Source organism: Mercenaria mercenaria, chromosome 8 (assembly GCF_021730395.1).
Source record: "Mercenaria mercenaria strain notata chromosome 8, MADL_Memer_1, whole genome shotgun sequence".
Taxonomy (NCBI): Eukaryota; Metazoa; Mollusca; class Bivalvia; order Venerida; family Veneridae; genus Mercenaria; species Mercenaria mercenaria.
The window spans coordinates 33,021,051-33,042,445 of record NC_069368.1 but is presented as its reverse complement, the minus strand read 5'-3'; the positions used below and the strand labels follow the sequence as shown (position 1 = coordinate 33,042,445).

The 21,395-nt window shown below is 34.7% G+C and overlaps 1 protein-coding gene across 4 annotated transcripts in view; it reads left to right on the top strand.

Moving 5' to 3' along the window:
* LOC123565425 (thrombospondin type-1 domain-containing protein 4-like) overlaps nt 1–18,090 on the top strand; it is a 58,475-nt gene extending 40,385 nt beyond the window's left edge. For all 4 annotated transcript variants that reach the window (XM_053549693.1, XM_053549695.1, XM_053549694.1 and 1 more), the window contains exons 2-11: nt 4,678–4,858; nt 6,199–6,371; nt 6,814–7,357; nt 7,612–7,741; nt 8,815–9,016; nt 9,807–9,977; nt 10,529–10,702; nt 13,730–13,909; nt 14,734–14,887; nt 15,060–18,090. In XM_053549693.1, the coding sequence (XP_053405668.1) occupies nt 4,678–4,858; nt 6,199–6,371; nt 6,814–7,357; nt 7,612–7,741; nt 8,815–9,016; nt 9,807–9,977; nt 10,529–10,702; nt 13,730–13,909; nt 14,734–14,887; nt 15,060–15,199 (2,049 nt within the window). In that variant the 3' untranslated portion in view covers nt 15,200–18,090. The remainder of the gene's footprint in view (nt 1–4,677; nt 4,859–6,198; nt 6,372–6,813; nt 7,358–7,611; nt 7,742–8,814; nt 9,017–9,806; nt 9,978–10,528; nt 10,703–13,729; nt 13,910–14,733; nt 14,888–15,059) is intronic.
* Nucleotides 18,091–21,395: the final 3,305 nt, after the last annotated feature.

Here is a 21,395-nt window from a genome sequence, read left to right as displayed (position 1 = left end):
TATCATTCTGGTAGTGACCTGTGAGTGAAAAAAGTGTAGATATATCTTTCGATTGGTTCACTCAGAGGCAAATTAATCAACTGACACAATATTCTGTATGATCAATAATTGAAATGCTAGGAAAATCTCAAAACTAGATTCACATTTGTGTAGATAAAATTGAATGTTATGAGCGTTACTTGTAAAACAATCTTCATTCAGATCGCTTACTCATTGCAGCCGGGAAACTTATAATAGAAAAAAAAATGATTCGGAATGCAGTGCAATTGCCTTCACTCAGCAGCCCCTGTCCCTCTTCCATAAGCTCCATAATGATTGTGCTAAACGTACCTATTCTGCTAGATCTACATCATTTCACTAAATTACATTTAAACGACTCGCTGGTAATAGTTTTCAAAAAAGGCAATTATCTATAAACAATAAAAATAATCACTCCAAGAATTTTAGAAACGATAATTCGCCCTAAGATTATACGTGCTTCTTTGGCTCTTTAGTTTTTGACATGTTAATATTTTGCGCACGTGTTTTTTTCCTGCTAAATATATGCCTTCAGTCTACAATCTACACCAATCTCGACGCAAAGTAGGATGAGTTATTACTCATTCTGGAAAGCACTTGGGAAACACATTATCTTGCATCGTTCCGCTGACGTTTTAGAAGTGATTAAGATATCTTTTTAAATCTTGAAAACCGCAATTCGCAAACATAATGTTTTTATGATTTGTTAAACTCCGCTCATGGTCGTGGTAATTTGAGACTCGATAGCAATAGTTCTCAAAGTAGGCAGAAGAAGCAATGGTTTATTTTTTCATTTTGCTCTGAATAAATTAACGTTAGATCAGAAAGCTGACTTAAGCCCCAAATAGGTTGAAAAGCTTTACAATTTTGCTGTCGATACTTGTAGTGAAAATGGTAGTTTCATAAACTTCCGTGTAAAATCTGTTTCAGTACGATATAACGGTTTTGTTGAAGTAAATATATGTTCTAGTATGTTCCGATGATTTCAATGGATTTTTAAATACTGAACAACTTCAATGATACTCTTCTTGTAGAAAAAAAAAAGGATTCACCATGTTCCAAGAAACTTTTTAACGAAATAAATCAATACAAATCTTCTCAAAGGTTTAAACTCTGAACGAGCCAAACTACGATAGAAAAGTTACCTGCCCTCTAGCCTTAAAAGGTACTATGAAATCTCGGCTATACGCCGATATTGTTGCTATTTCAAGTACTTGTTAGGACATTCCGACGTCCTAATAATAAAAGATCGTAAAGGAAAGTTGGTGCTTTTGAGAAAACTGAAATAAATTGTTTTACAGATCGTATCCATATTGTAAGCTAAAACTTTTAAACTCTGCGAGTACTGTCATTTACTTATCTAGCTGATAATATTAAAGAAATTGTTTATACGCCTTTTAACAGTCGTCAGTATCTGCTACTTACGACCTACTCACTGTATACGTGTTGTATCTAAAATTGTATAATATGCAATTTTAACAGGTTGCTAGTTTTTCTTCAGTAGATATTTCTAAAACCTATCAAAAACTGAGTCGTAGGCAACAGATACGAACAAATATACTCAACAAAACGTAATGTTTGGCGTAATATACAGGGTCACACAATTATGTTTTTAAGCTAAGTTATGACATTTTCAAATGTTTAGGCAATAAAAGGTCGAATGCAACAGTTACAGCCTTATATTACTGTGTCGTCGATTTGATTGTTTTCCGTAAATATGGTATATATGTCATGGAGATGTAAGTTTACTTTTATACTTCTCGAGTGCGGAGCTCGAGTGAAAATGTGAAAAATCTCATTTTAAGGCGAGAAAACTTTTTATAAGATACACTCTATATTAATGAAAAACAAACAAGTTCCCGTATATATAATGCGTATTATGTTGAAATACGAATTTTACAGCCAATTTAATCGCAGGATACGGACGTGCGTCAACTAAAATGAGGTCCGACGTCATGTGACGTTATAAAGACGCATTTGACGTACAGTTTCATTTCACTCGTTTTATTCTAGCATAAAGCTGCTGTTCTTGTCACTTTTCGGGGGTGTTTTAACAGGAGAGAAAACGTGTGTTAACAGAGAGATTCTCGCGCTCGCGTGCTGTTATAACACCTTTTTATATATGCGCGTTCCGTGGCAAAGCGTAAACGTCATTCGGCCCTAAAACGGATAATTCAAAACTAAGTGACGTCAACGTAAAAAACAACTCAGACATTCCCGCGCATTTCGTGGAAAATTAATGACGTTGAGAAACATTGTATCCATTTATCAGTTTTTACGCGTTTTATGCTAGAATAGCGTTAGCGCATGTTCATTTCGCGTTATAACATTTTCAGAATCCCTCGGGATACGTTGGTACTCTCGCCCTAACGGGCTCGGGTACCAACCAATCCCTCGGGATTCTGCAGATGTTATAACACGAAAAAACATGCGTTATCCCTACATTTGCATCATGACGTTATTAAGTGTTTGTTAAGTAAGATTATTTGAACAAATATGAATAAAGAACAAAGCGCGGCTACAAAGCTCTTCAACAATTAGAATCTTATTGCAAATGTAAGTAAATATAATAACAAACGTGCAAGAGCAGCATAGAGACGATATCGGAGGTTGTGTGACCTGGTGTACAGTTATCAATACTTGGCAGTCGTCCATCAATATCTGGCACACTTCAGGCAAGCGACTTTAACCACTCGGTCACGAAGGACCGGTCCCAAAAAAGTATCAATATAAATAGAAACCTAAATATATTGCCTTAGACTAACCGTACATTTAAAAGTCATCTCGTTTCAATGTTTTAAGTGGAGTTTTAAATGTTGCTATGCGAAAGTCTGCTTTTATATATGAATTTGTTACTCCTTAATAAATGGCATAAAATGTATGTTTCCATATTTTGCGGCATTTTCACACCCGTACCCCATCCACAACCGAAACATTCATATATATACTGTCCGTGGCAAGCAGTGCTTAATAGCAGAGTATTTCACTAAAGAGAAACACATGTTATAGGTAATTGATGAGAAACTGACTGATTAATGACGGTAGAGGAGTCGGCATACGGACATAAATTTGAAAAATTAATCAAGTAATTAAATGTTATAATTAATCATAACATTTATAAAAGGAAGAACCTAGCAGAAATATGAAGTAAATAAGCGTAGAAACAGGTGCACAACTATAAAACAATTTGATTCCTAAACTGTTTCACACGATTCAGCATTTATCACACTGTTTCATTGAGCATCTTTATTTTCAAATAATGCACTAATATAATAAATCTAACGTGATTGATTAACAAAAATACTTTAAAACCATCATGGAAATAATTTTACACAAATAGGTTCATGTAAATAACTTTTTTTTGTTTGTTTTAAATTGAAGCAATAACTGTGCTTCTTGTCATGTTTTATTTAGGAATTAAAGTATAGAAAAACTGTGTTTTAAAGTTATTAATGCACGAAAACAGATTATACGGGCGCGGAATAATTTCACGAGGGCGTAGCCCTAGTGAATTATTCTGGGGACGTATAACCGATTTGAGTAACTCTATTAATTTAAGTAAAATACGATTTCGCTATACATTATTTCGATTCTTATATGCTCTTAATATAAAACAGTTGATAAAATATAGTAGCGCTCTTTCTTTGTCGCAACATAAATATTGACGTCATTGTACGTTAACATGACGTCATTTTAGCGGAAGCGTGTTTTAACAGAAACAAGCGTATTAGAATATTATTCAAACTCCTTCACAACTGAAATATTCATGAACATATATAGTCTGCCATTTTAGCAACCAACTAATCAAGATTTCTGGCAGATCTAAACAAAAAGATATTATATCAATAAAATATAAATGTGTTTAGGTACCATTTAAAGAGAACCTCTATAGTCAGTTCATCGTTCCACATTATTTGAACCGTTCTGTGTGCATTTCATTGAATATCAGAGATTTTTTTTTATTGTCAAATCTTCTTTACCAAATGATAATTCGTTTACTATCTATGAGGTGATAAGGGTGCGTGGCTGATGTGTTTGAACTCGGAAACAATTTAAAAACGAAACGCTAAGCATCTTCTTCATTGATTACCTATTGATACAGAGGTGAAGAGTGTTAGTTTTCAAAATATATCGATGTATTTGATATAATATAAAAGCAAAAAAAAAAAAAAAAATAAAAATAAAAAAAAAATAAAAAATGTCAGAGATAATCTACTTACCGACGAATTATAGAAACTTAATTATTACATAGAAACGGCACATGCCAATATGGCGTCGCGTCAATGACGATATTTCATCCAAATAACTGCAGCTGGACATTAAGTTACTTAATACCCATTCCCGCAAAATAAAAACAAGAACAATAGCTACAACAACAACAAGAACGTTTATTTAGCAGGCTCAATAAATAAATATGCATCTGATTAACACTAGCTGGATATGTTCGCGTTAACTTTGAAACATGAATGTATAAACATTAAGATACCAGATGTTTTTGTTATGTTACATTTAAGAGTGCCATAACGGTAAATTCTGAACTCATGAATAGAATGTGACACATATACAAAATACTGTATGTACATCTACTGACAAAGTAATATTTAAGCATATAACTGAATTAACATATGTCTTATCAAATAATTGTAATTATGCTTTCAGGTGAGCAGACTGACGGACAGTTTCAACTGTGACATATGTCATGACGTAGATCGATGTGATACCGTAAGAAAAACATTCCGTGTGACTAACTTAGGGAGGGGCTATCATCCAGTGGTGACGTTACCTCGCGGAGCGTGCGGTATCAATGTCACAGAACTTGGACACAGTAATAATGTTCTAGGTAACAAAGTTGAGTCAATACGCATATTGTCGTGCATTATCTTATGATAAAGACTTGTGATTGTATTGAAGCTCGTGCCAGAAGGTCGTGCCTAATAACTGCACCGACAAGTTCGCTAGGTGTAAATGCGGTCCTGGCCTTTTCTTTAGTAAAACGTGCATTAACATCACGTGATATTCTGACGGTTAATACATGTTTACTTCCTTTATAATACAGCCGTCGAGTACGCAATGCGACAATACCTATTTTACAAATTTGTATTTTATAACAAGGGCGTCTGAGTATCAAAACGCAAAAGGTCTTTTGACAGTAGAAAATTCAGTATGCTACTTACAGGCCTCTATTTCAGTCCTTCCTTCGGTATATCAGGTATGTCTTATCTCTTGAGAGCAGGTTTATGTGAAGTCTTTGTTCTTATCAAAACATTACGATTGCTTAGATGAAATTTATCAAAACTGAGGTATAGGTTAGCAATACATGTAACCGATACATCCTTCTGTTACATTACACTTTTTTTTTAAATTTTATTTTTATGGAAGGCTTAACATTATGATCATGATTATGATAATAATGATGATGATAATGATGATCAATATATTATGAACAAAAGAACATGAGCTATCTTTAAAAAAAGTAAAATCAAGAGAAAATCACACCAGAGTCAGGAATCGAACCCGGGGCGCCGCGGCAATAAATATTTCCCTGCTTTCTTCACCAAAACACCACAAAGGAACATGTACTAATTGATGGTTAAATATAAAGTTTATAATTAAGGCAGTTTACCTCCGGTACCCTCACACACGCTTTCCAATTTTGAATGAAAAAAAGAAGAAAAAAAAGGTTAATTCTCATGTGTTTCTTTAAGCTATTAGATTATAAACCCGTACGTGCTATTCACATATATCGGATACTGGAATCCCAGGTTAAATATAGATTTCTTTTTCTTTTTAAACTTCCACTTTCACTTTCAAAATGTTGAAAGCAAGGATCTGATTAGTGAAGCTCAGTCTCAATAACCTGTCGTCAGATCCAATGCGTAACATTAATTGGAGATGATTTTAATCAGATTGGACGTCACGTCTACAAATTATTTGGCTCCAAACAAGTTCCGAGAAAGAGTGCTAGATCTATCACATTTTGATCTCTTTATTTAGAAAATACATTTCAGAATCGAAATTATATTAAGTATTATATAAACATTTCACTTTTTTCGCGCACGATTCTAATAATTGTTTCAAATACATATTTAAGAATTTTGCAAAACGGAAAAGCAAAACTTCAAAGTGCCGAGTCATAACAAATATAAATTTAACTTGAAATTTTCAAAACATTTCTTTCAGCGTTAAAGGATGTAAGGCGCAATGATAACATCATAAACGGATTATGGTCCATGGATAATGCTGGCGATTATGAAGGAGCAGGAGTGACATTTTACTACCGGAAATCGGAGGGCTCGTGTCCTGGAGAATGTGTTACTGCACGTGGACCTCTTCTAAGTCAAGTTCTAGTTCAGGTAGAAAGAAATATAAGGTTGAATTTTAAAACAAACACTCTTTATCAGCTGCGTAGTGTTCATATAGCCATACATATGCGTTATGATGTAGGGATATATTGTCTTACCAAGAGGTCGGCAATTCGGATCTTTGTGAGGATGGAGTTTGACGATTGTCTCCACCATTCTTTACTGACGGTCAGAAATCCAGTAAACACTCGTAGAACGTAGCAGACTTTAACTTTAAGAATTTGTCTTTAAAAAAGCTTTGTGATAAATATGTTTGAACTAAACTTTTTTGCGTTTTAAGTATATTCAAAGATAACGCAGAAGTACTGTCTGCACAATCACGTTTTCGTATTTTCCGATAACATCATCTCCTGTAATAATATGTGAATTCATAAACGCTTAATTTACTGAATGAAACCATTTTCAAGCAATAACTTGCATTTTTTTCTTACAGCTGTTGTACCATGAAGAAAATAAAGGAGTTTTCTATACATATAAGTTGCCAAAACATTTTAAACCAGACTCTCAAGACTATGAGCACGCGACCGCTCGTCCCAGCACGTCTGATAGATCCGAATTGCGGGAAGGTGAAATCGGGTACCAGCCAATTCCGGAAACAGAAACTGAGAGCGAGGCTGATAAAAACGAAGATAAACATCCAGTCTTTCCGCCAAGAGTGCCTATTCCTGGACCAGGAAGTATACGTCATCGTGGTCCCGTATTTTCTTCGGATTTCTCTCATCGTTGGCGGACCTCAAGTCGTTTGAATTATAACCGAGTCCGTGGAAAAGAGAACAATCGACAACGTCAGGCTTTGACGGATGTAACCTTTTCACGTGGCATGGATGATGATACTTACAGACAGGAGAATGTTGAGACAGGGGTATATGTCAATAATGGCACTGACGAAGGGTCAGGGGATGGTGTTATATCAGTTTTAGAAGAATATATCTGGAGATCGACAGAAAACACCGAGTGTTCGAGGCCATGTGGCGGAGGCAAGATTTTTCGCGTTGACACATTTATTTTAGACAAACTAAATATGAAAATCATTTTAACGTATAAATTCTCATTTGTTATGCACGTAGTAAATAAATTTTAGTTTATTTACGATATGCAAGTTCAATTTTTCTAACATAAGATACTTCACATTTATTCACACAAAATACAGCAATATATTTGCTACTATTTCAAAGCACTTCTTTGCAAGTGTTACTTATTATATAATAACAAAATAGCATTGCAATTTCAGGAATTCAGGAATATAGCTACGAATGTGTGAATACCACAACATTGGCAATTGTAGATGAGTCAAATTGTGATAGTTCAGTGAAACCGGAAGTACAGTTTAGTGTCTGCAACGCGGAGCCTTGTACTCCACAGTAAGTACTGCTATGAAAAGAATTCCATTAAGGGGACACGTCACGGCTGAGATATTTTAGCATTATTGCAATACACAATCGGTATTGTGGTTCCAATACATGTGCTCATTAGATAAATCCTCAATATCTGTTTGAAAGTAAGTGATGTGTTATGTGTGACTGCAACACTGTGAACTGCTCTAAATATGATAAATGACTGAAACAATAGGAATTCTAACGTGGTTTGGATAGGCAGAATGACAGTACTAAGGTAACAATATATTCTTTTATTGTGGATATTTATTGGTCGTAAGTTACAATATGGAGGAGCCGTTTAACAAGATCATCAGACTTGAAGGTAGAAGTAATTGCAACATTTTAGTTTGGTAATTAGTCATCATATACCTGTCAAAATTTGTTTTCACGAACTGTCAAAGTTATTTTTGTCTCTCCATTCTGCATATGCATTGTTTTTTCGTAAGTATCTTGGTAGGATATTGTAGTTTGTAACTTACTTTACATTCCAAATTAATAGTTATGCATTGAAATTGCTTTGTTGAACTCATTGAAGTAACGTAAGGATTTCTGTTGTTTTAGTTTATTTTCTATAATACATGTATCAGACCTCGGTATTAAGATATAAAAATAGTTCGTTCCATTTTTCTGGTGGGAAAAGGAAACTATTTGGTTGAATTATTACATAACGATGTTTGGAAAGAACTTAATATTCTTTTTTTTATCATTCACCGGAAATTCATAACGTGATACCACCTTAAAATTATGTGTTGCATATAACAGCATCTCCAACTATGGGAGGCAACTCGTACGATACCAGATTAACGTTAATACAAGATTGGTCTGAAATGGTATCAAATTTGCTAACTTGCAGCTTATAGCTTTTCTCTATTGAAGTATGTGATATACCAATATTTACTGAATGTTACTCAAAAGTAATTACGTATGGTATCTACACTCAAAGTAGAATAAAGTAGAATGCTGCAGGAAAAATGTGGACTTCCGTTCCAGTGGAGCTGTAAACATGATTATGGTTGTGTATACTAAATAAAAGTGTGTTTCTTGTTTACTACCTATAGATGGGACACAGGCGAATGGTCTGAGTGTAGCGTTACATGTGGTGAAGGAATGCAGTATCGCAATGTCACGTGTCAACAGCGGATATCCGCTACTTATACCCAGCAGTTAGATGACGGGTACTGTACAAGCTCGAAACCAGTGCAGCGGAAAGAGTGTTACTTGAGAACATGTTACAGCTGGGTCAAAGGAGATTGGAGCGAGGTGAGGAAGCTGTGTTTACGTGTTTGTTAAGATGTACACACGCAACGACGGAAAATTACGATTCGCAATATTAATTTATATTATTACATGTATTTAGAAGATTTGTAGACAGACATTCTCATTCTTAAAGAAAAAAAAAACACTTACACTTCTTTTAAAGTATTATTTAAAGCAAAAAAAGATATAGGTTATAATGCAGTAATTCGGTCCAAAATGTGCTTCCGTGGTGTAGTCGAAAGAAGTCCCTAATAAATAGATCCTAATTTTTCCATTTTTCGTGCATTTGCCCGTAAATCCGGGGCCAAATGGGCATTATTTCACTCGTGGAATGAATTTTACATTAAATAGGACACGTTTCATGCTAATACTCGCATGTTTTCGAGTTGTTTACTTGAAAACGAAAGTAAGGTGTTTATTCTGCGGACCGCTTTCTGAAATGCGGCAATATGAGGTTACCTGACTTCAGTTGACTTGCATTTCACTGCATACTATTCAACACCCCTTTTTCTTTTCGTTTTCTTGAAGCAAATGTATGGATATCTTGTGGAAAATAGGTCTACGACGGAGAGAAAATCTAGAAACTGTAACAAAATTAGTCTGAAGTAGCTGAATTTTATATGAAACAAAGAACAATTTCTTTTATTGGTGTATAGCCTATATAGAGAATCTTGTTAGTGACATGGTAGAGGCTTGCGTCACCGTGCATCCCTATTAGAAAAAATACTGATGCATTGTCTTTTGCAACTTTGTATATTGTTAATCTTCTTTGATCTTCTCTTTTTACTATTAGTGCTCAGTAGACTGCGGTATTGGTATTCGCCGTCGGAATGTCCAGTGCCTTGATGATACTGGCATGGTAGCTGATAAAACATTTTGTGACCAATCAGAGCCTGAGGCAAATATATCATGTGACATGGGAGCATGCGCAACACACTGGTATTTTTCACAATGGAATGGTAAGGTATGCATTTAGTCATATTTCATTTTTGACACAATTAACGACAATGGAATATTTTTCTTAGCGTCTGATGTCAAAATCTTACAAAGAAGCGCCTATGAAAATGTATCTTTAATGTAAGTTTTGCACAATATACAAAAAATAAACGGTTACTGAAATTTCCGAAACGTCTACACAAAGTATGTAGGACTGGCTCAACGGACGAATGATATCCAATCACTTTTCTGTCGCTTCTGCTGGTTCGAGTCTCGCTAGGGCGTCAGATCGTTTGATGTTAAGAAATAGTTAGTGTGACTTTCTAATGGTGGTTTGAAAATGCTCGCCTGTTACTTAATTTATGCCCACTGATGTTACAAAGTCCATGTACATTGATGTGTTGTGAAGTTTTCTATATTCTATAAATACTGTTTAAACCAAATAACGCCTTCAGAGGCACACCATCTTCAGCTGAAAAAAACAACCAGTGGAAAAAATGTCTGCTCATATCTAAATAAAAAATATTAAAATAACTATTCAACGTATTGTATTAGTAGCAAAGGAAATAACTCTTGCAGTGTTCTAGAGATTGCGGGACAGGTGTTATCTCCCGTAATGTGCATTGTGCGACGTCAACTGGTCAAATATTGCCCGACGTAAGCTGCGATGGTACCTCCAAACCAGCGGCAGAGAAACAATGTAGGATTGACTCAGAGTGTGGTGGAAAATGGTTTTCTGGACCCTGGAGTCAGGTTGGACTTTATTCAATTAAATGTGGCTTGTCTAGCTATATATCAGGATTACAAACGTTATAAAATAGCATTAATTGACGTTTGTACCTGTTTTTGTATAGACATGTGTTTTATAACAAATACTCAGTGTGTCTGACTGGCTGGAACACTTCTTTTTCACTAGAATTTCCTCTAATTATTTTGACATAAAACTGAGAGCAAACCATTCATAACATGTATTAACATTGCATATTAAGTATTTTTAAAGTCCAAGTAAGTCAACCATGTGTGAAGGGACTATTTGTTTTTGTTAGACATATATTTGTCGTAATGGATTTCAGACACTTTATATCAATCAGATTTATTTTAGATATATTAAATTCTGAAAAGAAACTTTCTTTTTTTTCATTTATTAAAATATAACAAAGGTTTGAAATCTATGGTCGCAGCGCTCTTATTATGTCTCCCACCACAGAGTGTGGCCCTTGAGTTACCCAAAATCAGCCTTTTTACTCTTTAAAGATATATTTGTTGTTAGTAACACTGGCACCAGATCAGAAAGAAAATGCCTCCGTACGTGTTATACCCTATCCCTAGGTATTCTATAAGAACCATGGTCGTGAACGGGAAAATATACTAACCCATTTCAATCGCGTATTTCATACCTAAAACACGCAGTTCAGTAAATGTGTACTATTGATATTAAACAAGCGGTAATTTATCTTCCGTTGTGTACCGGTCACATTTCTTCAATACTTCTTATCTTAGAAAAACAACGTGTCGTTAACAGTTTTTTCAAAGGTACACAAAAAACTTGCTTGAACCTCCCTGGTGAAGTTCCGTTCTAGATTACAGACACACTCTGATTGGCTGATGTGAAAATGTATGTCAGTCGTCATTTTACTACACGTGTACGCTAAAATGTTTATATGCAGCATAAATGTGCAAAAATGAATTAAATAAACAGAATAGATGTATACCAATGTATGATTTCAAATTCCAAATCATATACAAGATGAATTTCATTCATCATTTCGAGTCTTATCGTAAAACTGTGAATATATTGCATTCTGTTTTTGTTTGTTTACATTTCGTTTAACATGTGCACACTGCCGTGACCTCTAGACGGGATGTTCATTAGGGGAGTTCACGCAAGTTTTTTAAGTAACGTTGACTAAAGCATAAAATATATGGAGCATCTCTGCAATATGGAATATTGAGACAATGTGACTGGTGCACGGTGGAAGATAAATTATCGCTTGTTTAATATCAATAGTACACATTTACTGAACTGCGTGTTTTAGGTATGAAATACGCGATTGAAATGGGTTAGTATATTTTCCCGTTCATGACCATGGTTCTTATAGAATACCTAGGGGTAGGGTATAACACGTACGGAGGCATTTTCTTTCTGATCTGGTGCCAGTGGTTAGTAAACAGTATATAAAGACTAACTAACTATTTAGATTATTAGGCAGTTATGGGAGGCATGCGGTTTTCTCAAAAGCAGCTCTAGTTTTTTTAGACTATTTCTTATTAAATACTGATTTATCTCCCCTTTAACAGGAGCGAGGCTGCGGGTCTGGACAAAAAGGGTACGGCACATGGGTGGATTGTGTTTTATGTGTGTGTGTAATGACTTAAACCGAGTCTGCTGTTATTCTTCTTGGTTGCATTCTTTGCTTCCAAAGAATCTTTTTTTTACAGATTTTATTAACAATCACAACAGTAGTCTCAAAGTGCCGTTTGGCGGCTGTAAAACGTCTCCCCGTACTTAGATTCTGTGTTGTTATATTTTCTGGTTCCTTGTGACCATGGAGTCCATCCAACATGTGTAATAGTGTTCCGCTTAAGCTGGTACTAGGGGGCGTGAGAGGTGTTGCACATTTCATTACCTCTTGAACAGACTCAGTCAAACCGAAACTGCTATTATTCTTCTTGGTTGCAGTGTTGCTTCCAAAGGATCTTTTTACAGATTTATTATTTTTGTGTCCTAGAGCTGAAATTATCAAAATCTAGGGAATAGTCAGGGAATTTTGATCATTTTAGCTCTAGGACACAAAAATAAGTCATTAAACCCATTTCACCCGCATTACGTAATCAACCAATGTGCCGTACCCACTGGCACCAGATCAGAAAGGAAATGCCTCCGTACGTGTTATACCCTACCCCTAGGTATTCTATAAGAACCATGGTCGTGAACGGGAAAGTGCACTAACCCGTTTCAATCGTACATTTCTCAACTTAAACGCGCAGTTCGGTGAATGGGTGCCTAGTATATTGAACAAGCGATAATTTATCTTCCATCGTGCACCAGTCACATTGTCTCAATATTCCATATTGCTGAGATTATCAACATGTTTTATGCTTTCGTCAACGTTACAGAAAAAACTTGCTTGAACTTCCCTAACGAACATCCGGTCTAGAGGTCACGGCAGTGCGCACATGTTTGGCGAAACGTAAACAAACAAAAACAGATTTTGAAAAAAAACACAATTTTACACTAAAACTGGAAATGATGAATGAAATTCATCTTGTATATGATCTATAATTTGAAATCGTACATTGGTCTGCATCTGTTCTATGTATTTTATTCATTTTGCACATTTTGCTGCATTTTCACATTTTAGCGAACAAGTGTAGTAAAATGACGATTGAAATACATTTTCACAACAGCCAATCAGAATGGTTTTGTAATCTAGAACGGAACTTCACCAGGGAAGTTCAAGCAAGTGTTTTGTGTAATGTTGAAATTACTATAAACTACGCGTTGTTTTTCTAAGATGTATTGAAAAAATGTGACCGGTACACAATGGAAGATAAATTACCACTTGTTTGATATCCATAGTACACATTTACCGCACTGCGTGTTTTAGGCATGAAATGCGCGATTGAAACGGGTTAGTTTATTTTCCCGTTCACGTGGCCAGTGGCCGTACCCCTTTGGCCTGAACTACACTATTGTACAGTATACATGTTTTATAATAACTTATTTAAAATGTGGTCAGAAAGTCAAAGCTATTATCACTGTTAACTTGTCTTTTTCAGTGTTCTCGGTCATGCGGTCTAGGTGAGAAATCCCGACAAGTTGTTTGCATGGTATCTATGGGAAGCCGGCTTGTACCTAGCGCTAAAAGTAACTGCAACGCCGGGGACAAGCCTAGAGAACGAAAGGAATGTACGGAAGCAGAGTGTGGATTCACATGGTATACTACCGAATGGTCTTCAGTAAGTATTAAATAAAAAATTAAATCTGTTTTGATTATCATGATATGATATTATTACTTTTGAATATGGTGTTTTTGGTGGAGTATTTTCCGAGCTTGAAAACGCCTACCGTGCACTGTTTTTTCTTTGACTTTTTCAAGTGCTTGATTGCTTCCTTTTCTGAGACATTCCAACTTAAGGAGCTCCAATGGTTGGCAGTGAAATAAAGGGTACAGTACAGGATTCCCACACTTTTAAGGGTTTACACAATCAGTCCCCTATGGTAGCATATTTCTGCCAACCACATTTCCACTTATTTATAAAAATACCGGGTATTTCCGTAAAATTGCCTATAAGCACTTAAAGCAAACAAAAATTTACATGCAGAATAAAATGATGACGAAGAAGATCGATTGAGTGCACAAACAAAATACAGCCAAACAAAATACTAGCCAACTCGGTTTGATTTCAGTCTTTACAATTAAATATACAATTCCCCTCAAACCCCTTGCACTGACTTTACCGAATAACTATTATCCAGAAATCGACTTTAGCGCATTTCTATTATCCAGAAGCCGAAAACACATTTTCTCTCTCTGTTAAAATCCAAGATCGGACACAAGTACTTTTTACCATGCTGATTAATACCGTATATTTTCGCTTATTTGACGCACTCGCTTATAAGACGTACCCTGACATTAGTCATATAATTTGGGGTTTCTTATTCTTGTAATTTCCTTGTAGTACCCGCTTATAAGATGCTCCCAACTCTTTGAAGTGGAAATATGACTCATAATAATGCGTCTTACAAGCGAAAATATATGGTAATGTGTTTTTCATTCCAGTGTTCCCATAGCTGCGGGGGTGGAGAGAGCACACGGTCTGTAAAATGCTATGATGACAAAATGGAACCTTCTTCTATGTGTCACGAGGATGATAAACCAGAGAACAGACAAACCTGCAATACTGATGAGTGTTGGACACCAAGGCCAAGAACTAGTATGTGCTTTTTTAAAACGTTAATACAAGAAATAAGTTTGTGTAAACGGGTAATTCTTATGTAATTCTAATTATAAATTAATATATACGTCTAAGGAATACTCCCCAAATGTCACTCTGACTGATTTAATTGACGCAGTACAAGGAAATATTCATGTGCTCTGTATTTCAGGTACTGGTTGTGTAGATATGTACCCAAACTGTGATGTTGTAGTCCAAGCCCGGCTGTGTAGATACCCTTACTACCAGAGAAAATGTTGCATATCCTGTTCGGCAGTGGATGGACTCTATATATCATATCCACGCCTTTAACGTATCAAAGCGAGGCGGATATTTGACTTAAACACCAAACACTGACAGCTATTCATAAGCCAAAAACATGCCAAAATATCGTTGTTGTAAAAGAAACGATGTCGTTTAGTCGTACTACGTTACGGTTGTTAGAACATATCTTTTTTCTATTATATGGCACACCCTCAATTTAGGAGATACTGGTGAAAATACTTAGAACGAAATTGAAATCTTTGATAATAATAATTATCTTAATATATAGCTTTAGAAACATTCAAACAAATACCTCACAATATATTGGCGCTACGTTAATTTCCACATAGGTTTATACAGCTTATTCTTTGTGGTTGGTGTCTGAGCTCTGATACATATTTTTTGGAGGAATCATTATCATTTTTACATAAAAATCATCTTGTTATTTCATTTTATCACGCACAATTTATTAAGACAAAAAATCAGCGCTGTTCGCTGTTTTCATTACCGTTGGCGGACTGCGTAACGTGGCCGTTCTACTGTGCACACACAGGCAGCTATCATTGTGAATTCCCTTAAATCAAAGAAAAATATACATAAGTAGAATTGCAGGATTGTAGTATAAAAGTATTTTGGTCAGAAATCCGGACATTAAACCTCTGTTACTATTCACTGTCCGTAAGTATTGGCCTGGCACTTCTGAATATTTCGCAATTTCAGTGTCCGAAAGTAAACTGCGATATAACTAATGCATATACTTGTTTACTATGTATATGCGGCTGTATGGACAAAACGTTTAGCTGCCAGTTTCCAGGTTGTGTGTTCGAGTCCTACGCCTGACCATATCATTTGTTTCAAATTTTATCTGCAAACCTAACAGCCGGGCAAATTGCCACACTTATCTGATCAAACTTATCATGATTTTGTAGTTTATTAATTTGAAAAAAAAAATCACTTTTATTCAAGTACCCCGTTGAAAATGCGGAATGAAAATCATTGAAACATCTTTAGTCAGATGAAAAGACAAACTACTTGTTACCAGCGTTTCCAGAAAATAGATACTATAAGAGAAAAGAATTAGAATGCATGAAATATGTTACATAAAATGATGTCAGAATAAATGAAATATTGATAAAATTACAATAGTTTTAAACAGCAAAATGGTCCGGGGTGATTCAAACCCGTGTGTACGTGCGTTTATGCCTTGGGTACGTGCATTTATGTCAAACACTTTACCACTACACCACCATGTCATCGGTTACTTGTATTGGTTATTTTAGTGATATATAAAGGAAATTTGTTTGTTTCAGTGTAAGATCAAAATATATTTTACCGAGCGAACACTATAATGCAAAATTTTCACGAGTGGCGCAGCCACGATGAAAATATAAATTATGGTGTTCACGAGTGAAATTTATTTCGATCTTACACTGAAACAAACAAATTTTCTATTTATTTTAAGCATTTTTAATGTTTTTAACCTAATTATATTCAGTTTGTCCGCGCAACGTCACGTGCATCGCATCATAACATCATAATGCCGTGACGTCAGGATGCTTTGTAGAAAAAACTATAAATAGTTATATTACCTTTCCTGATTTCTTTACATCTCATTATGATAAAATGCAAATATTTATGATCCTTTTATATTTTTATACATCTTTACGCATACTGAAGAATATTTTGCAAGTAAATTCCTATCTTTTATAACTCATATCATTTCGCATTCAAATGTAGTTCCGTACCAGTGAAAAATAAAAAAAGATATTTTCACTGTTTGAAACAGTGAAAATATCAATTTTATTTCGCTGATAAATTTCAGTATATCACAGAAGAGCATAAATATACTTATAATTATAATAGTAATAATAATAATAATAATAATAATATTATTATTCATTTAAAAGCTAACTACACATATATAATTACATAAACAAACAAAAAGATATAGAGGATATTTGTTTGTTTCAGTGAAATATCAATTTTATTTCACAAGTGAGCATCAAAAACTGATATTTTCACGAGTGGCGTAGCCACGAGTGAAAATGACTTTTTTTGGTGCTCACGAGTGAAATAAAATTGATATTTCACTGACACAAACAAATTTTCTTTTTATTTTATGTGTAAAACTCTACCTTTGTCACGTTATTTATAAAATGTCGAAAATCGCGTGAAAGATCAACAGAAAGCATAACACAAATGACGTAATTTTAACGACGTCATCGTCATTATTGTCCCCCGTATTCATAACGCTCGGTATACAATTTGACTTCAGTCGCGACGGAGGACCGGAACTAGTTCGGCAAAAACAGTGAAAAATAAAAATGATAATCTACTGTTTCAAAACGGTGGATTATCACTTTTATTTCACTGAGAAAACTCTATAATTCACTGGAAAACATAAAATAAAAACACTTAAATAAGAATTACAAATTATAGAAAAACTGCAGTCAAGCGGTGAAAAAGGGGACATTGAAGCAACAGTAAGGGGAGGTAATAAAATGGCAATAAACTACTCTCTACAAAGTCCCACCTATTAAAGTAATTATGCATGATTTTATCACGTCTAGAGGTAAAAAGTGCATGGTTTGCATGACATACTATGTACATAGTCACATAAGACTTTAGCGGGGTTGTCTCCATTTCTTCCAAATATTTTACCTAGGATCACTTTTTTTCAGCTCAAAAAACTCTTTTTCAGAAAACGAATTCTTAAATATGTTTCAGACTGTGAATTTGAGGCAGTTAGCTACACATACATCTAATAAATAGTACTTGCAGTTTATATATTTAGTAAAAAAGGCAAATTGTTAAAAGCTGTAATATATGCTACTGTTGCGAGTATTGAACTCTTTTAGGAGAAAATGGTGCTATATAATAATAATTACTATGTATACGTTAAATAATCAATAAAAGAAATATATGTAAAAAAAAGCTCATACTGTGTTATGTTTGCTTGGCATCTATTTGAATTTACAATGACAAATGTAAAAAAGCATTTAAATTCTTTGAAAACTATACGCAATGTATGTGCAGCCAAAATTTGAATTTGAATTTGTTTTCCATAGACTTTTTGTACTGACCGAATTATACCGTATGTTCCATTAGGGTCATGATGTTTTCACTTTGTCAGCAGGTAAGCACGATGCCACGTCAGTACAATGGAACGATTGTGATGGCGCAAAGGCACGATGGCGCGATAGTAAGTTTTTATAACCGCTAAACAACTGGCAACTTGGATAAATGTTGACGTCCAAAGGTATGAGGTAAATGCTCCAAACATGATAGTGAATGCAAGGTTGCTTCAGTGTGTGAGGAAAAATGATGATACCAGATGATAGGCGTAGCTACTACAATCTAGTTAAAAGATTGAAAAATAATTAGATCAAATGGTTCTGAATAAAATAGTTATAGTTCGCTATATAATGTGTCATATATTTTACGTTCTTATAAGACATCAGTTGCTGTTGAGTCTTTAAAGTAGACAAAAATGACATAATTATGGTTGAAATTTTATGGAATAAACTCGGTGAGACCAGTTAGTTGATTAGGACATAATTTGCCGTTATATTGCAATGAACACATCACCGCCATTGGAATAATAATAGTTATACTTAACAAAAATTAACGAAAAATATATTCCGTGGAAATATAAACAGGCAAAATGTGCTTGATATCGTAATTGGTACCCCCAGCATTTTATCAGACAACTATTTTTATAATGTTAAGCAGACTCATTGTCAAATGCCACGGATATCTATATGAGAATCAAGCTGAAATATGTGAAAATTTCTGTCAATTCTACCATTTACAGTCTCATTATTGGTAGTATGTTTATATTTGACCTTTTCCTTGAGGCCAAGACTGAAAATATTCATTCACATAACGGCTTACGTTCGTTCTCTGTTAAGGTAGTGGACCCGTAATGACTATCGGCAAATAACGTATTCTCCGTAACCGATTTCGTCATTCTCCGTTTTTTTTTACGGAAAGCCACGTGTCCGTTGAGCTATATTTACAACTGAAGAATGTCGAATTATTTATAGAGAGTACGTAATTGCACGAAAATTACCGATTGTCATCACGGATCCACAACCTTAATTTGATCAAAATTCCAGTAGGTTAATATCATATGCAAATGCTACAACTTTGCCTTTACACTGTCAGAAATTGATGCGTCCCTTTGTCACGACAGAAACTGTTCAAAGAAGTTGTCAAACGTCTTCCAACAATCTTTTGAAAACTTAGCCTCGGTCAATACCCTTAATTTCAACGGTAGTGAGTTTTTGAACCCCTAAAGTGACCCCCCACTTTTCATTTCAGATATTACACGCTTCTATTATAAATAATATTTCGTAAAAAACGAAATGACAATTCGTGTTACGTATTTTCGGAATAATACCTCGTTTTTAGCTCACCTGAGTTTTTCTGATCGCTCAATGTCCGGCGTCCGTCGTCTGTCGTCTGTCATCTGCCTGTCTGTCGTCTGTCAACATTTAGCTTGTGTATGCGATAGAGGCTGTATTTTTCAACTGATCTTCATGAAATTTAGTCAGAATTATTACCTTGTTGAAATCTAGGCCGAGTTCGAAAATGGGTCATCTGGGGTTAAAAACTAGGTCACTAGGTCAAATCAAAGAAAAACCTTGTGTATGCGATAGACAGTCCTATGCACAAGGTACAATGTTCCTGAAAATATCTCTTTCCCAGCATTAAATCAGGATTTCACGGTACTGAGATTATGATAAATCTAATTAATAAGGGCCATCCGTTAATTGGTACCACATGGTCCATACAGTAGATTATAGACATCAGTTTGCTGACACATCTCATTTCATATCTATATAGCATATTGCCATGCAGTTTTGATACTGGAGAAATAGTACATCTATAGGACATGTTAGGAAATTATTTACATTGTAATGTACAAAGAGTTTGAATACTATGTAACGAAGAAAAAGTAAAATAATGATTAATATTTTTGCAGCCCGTATATCAATAAACATAGTTTTTAAAATGTGAAAAGATGTGGAAAATGTAATTTGGCCTAGTAACCAGTTTTAATTTATGTAATAGAAATAGCCCTAAATCCTAGAGGGCGTGGACGGTAGCATGCGACATTTCCACTACCATCAATGAACGGGCTCAATTAAACCGAGCCTGCAACATTTTCATTTTTGTCATGTTGAGTAACATGTGGAGTTTCCACTTCTTCTATTTCTTTATATGAGTTATTTTGTAGAAAGTAATGAAACCTGGTTACTTTAATCATGTTTTGCACTATTTTATTACGTTAATGTGTGGAAGTGAAGTATTTGAATGTTTGTGTTTGTTTAAAGATACTATAAGGGAGATAGGGGTTAATCTAATGTAATGTTAAAATCAAATGAATAGCTTTCAACCAGTTAGTAAAATGATTGTTAGGGGACGAAAATCGTGTATGTGGACAGTGGCAGAAAAGTTAGCTAATATTCTAGCTCCAGCATGACAACAGACAAATAGTCTGAGAAAAAGTCCCGAAAAATGAATTCTCTAAATTTCACTAGAGGATACTTTAAATTTGTAATGCTTTTGAATGCCTATCATAAAACTTGAAAAAAGTTTTAAAGTAATATAATTGAATGAAAAAACTCACAATTTACTTGGTACTTTTTCCCCAATTTTGACAATTCACCGCGTAGAAAATTTCCAATTTGACCAGGGACCCGCCCTGGCTATGCTGTTGCGAATTATTCCATGAGCGTATAACATTTTTGTCACGATTAAATAAATCAAAAAATGGTTCTGTTAAATATCATTTCTTAAATAACACTTATTTAATACATTTGATGTTTAGATGATTATAGGCATCTTTTTTATTTCATAAAAAATACTGAATTGTGTCTTGGACATTCTGAGGAGTGTGTGTGTGTGTGTGTTCGGGTTTAACGTCTTTCTCAACAATTTTTCAGTCATATGAACGACGGACATTCTGAGCTAGTAAGGTAAAAAGCAAATGTGCAACAGATATATTATTACATTGTACTTTACTTTGTGGCTCAAATAACTTGAACAATATGAATTATATACAGAATATTTCTTTGTTTTATTGTAAGATTGAAATAAATAAAGTGTAAGCTCTGTTCTGTTCAACCAGATGCAAAATTTTAAAACTATATATTAATAACCAGTGAATGCTATTTTGACCATACATGTAAAACAAATTTTCTTTGATATTCATGTTTTAACTAAATTTTACACACGC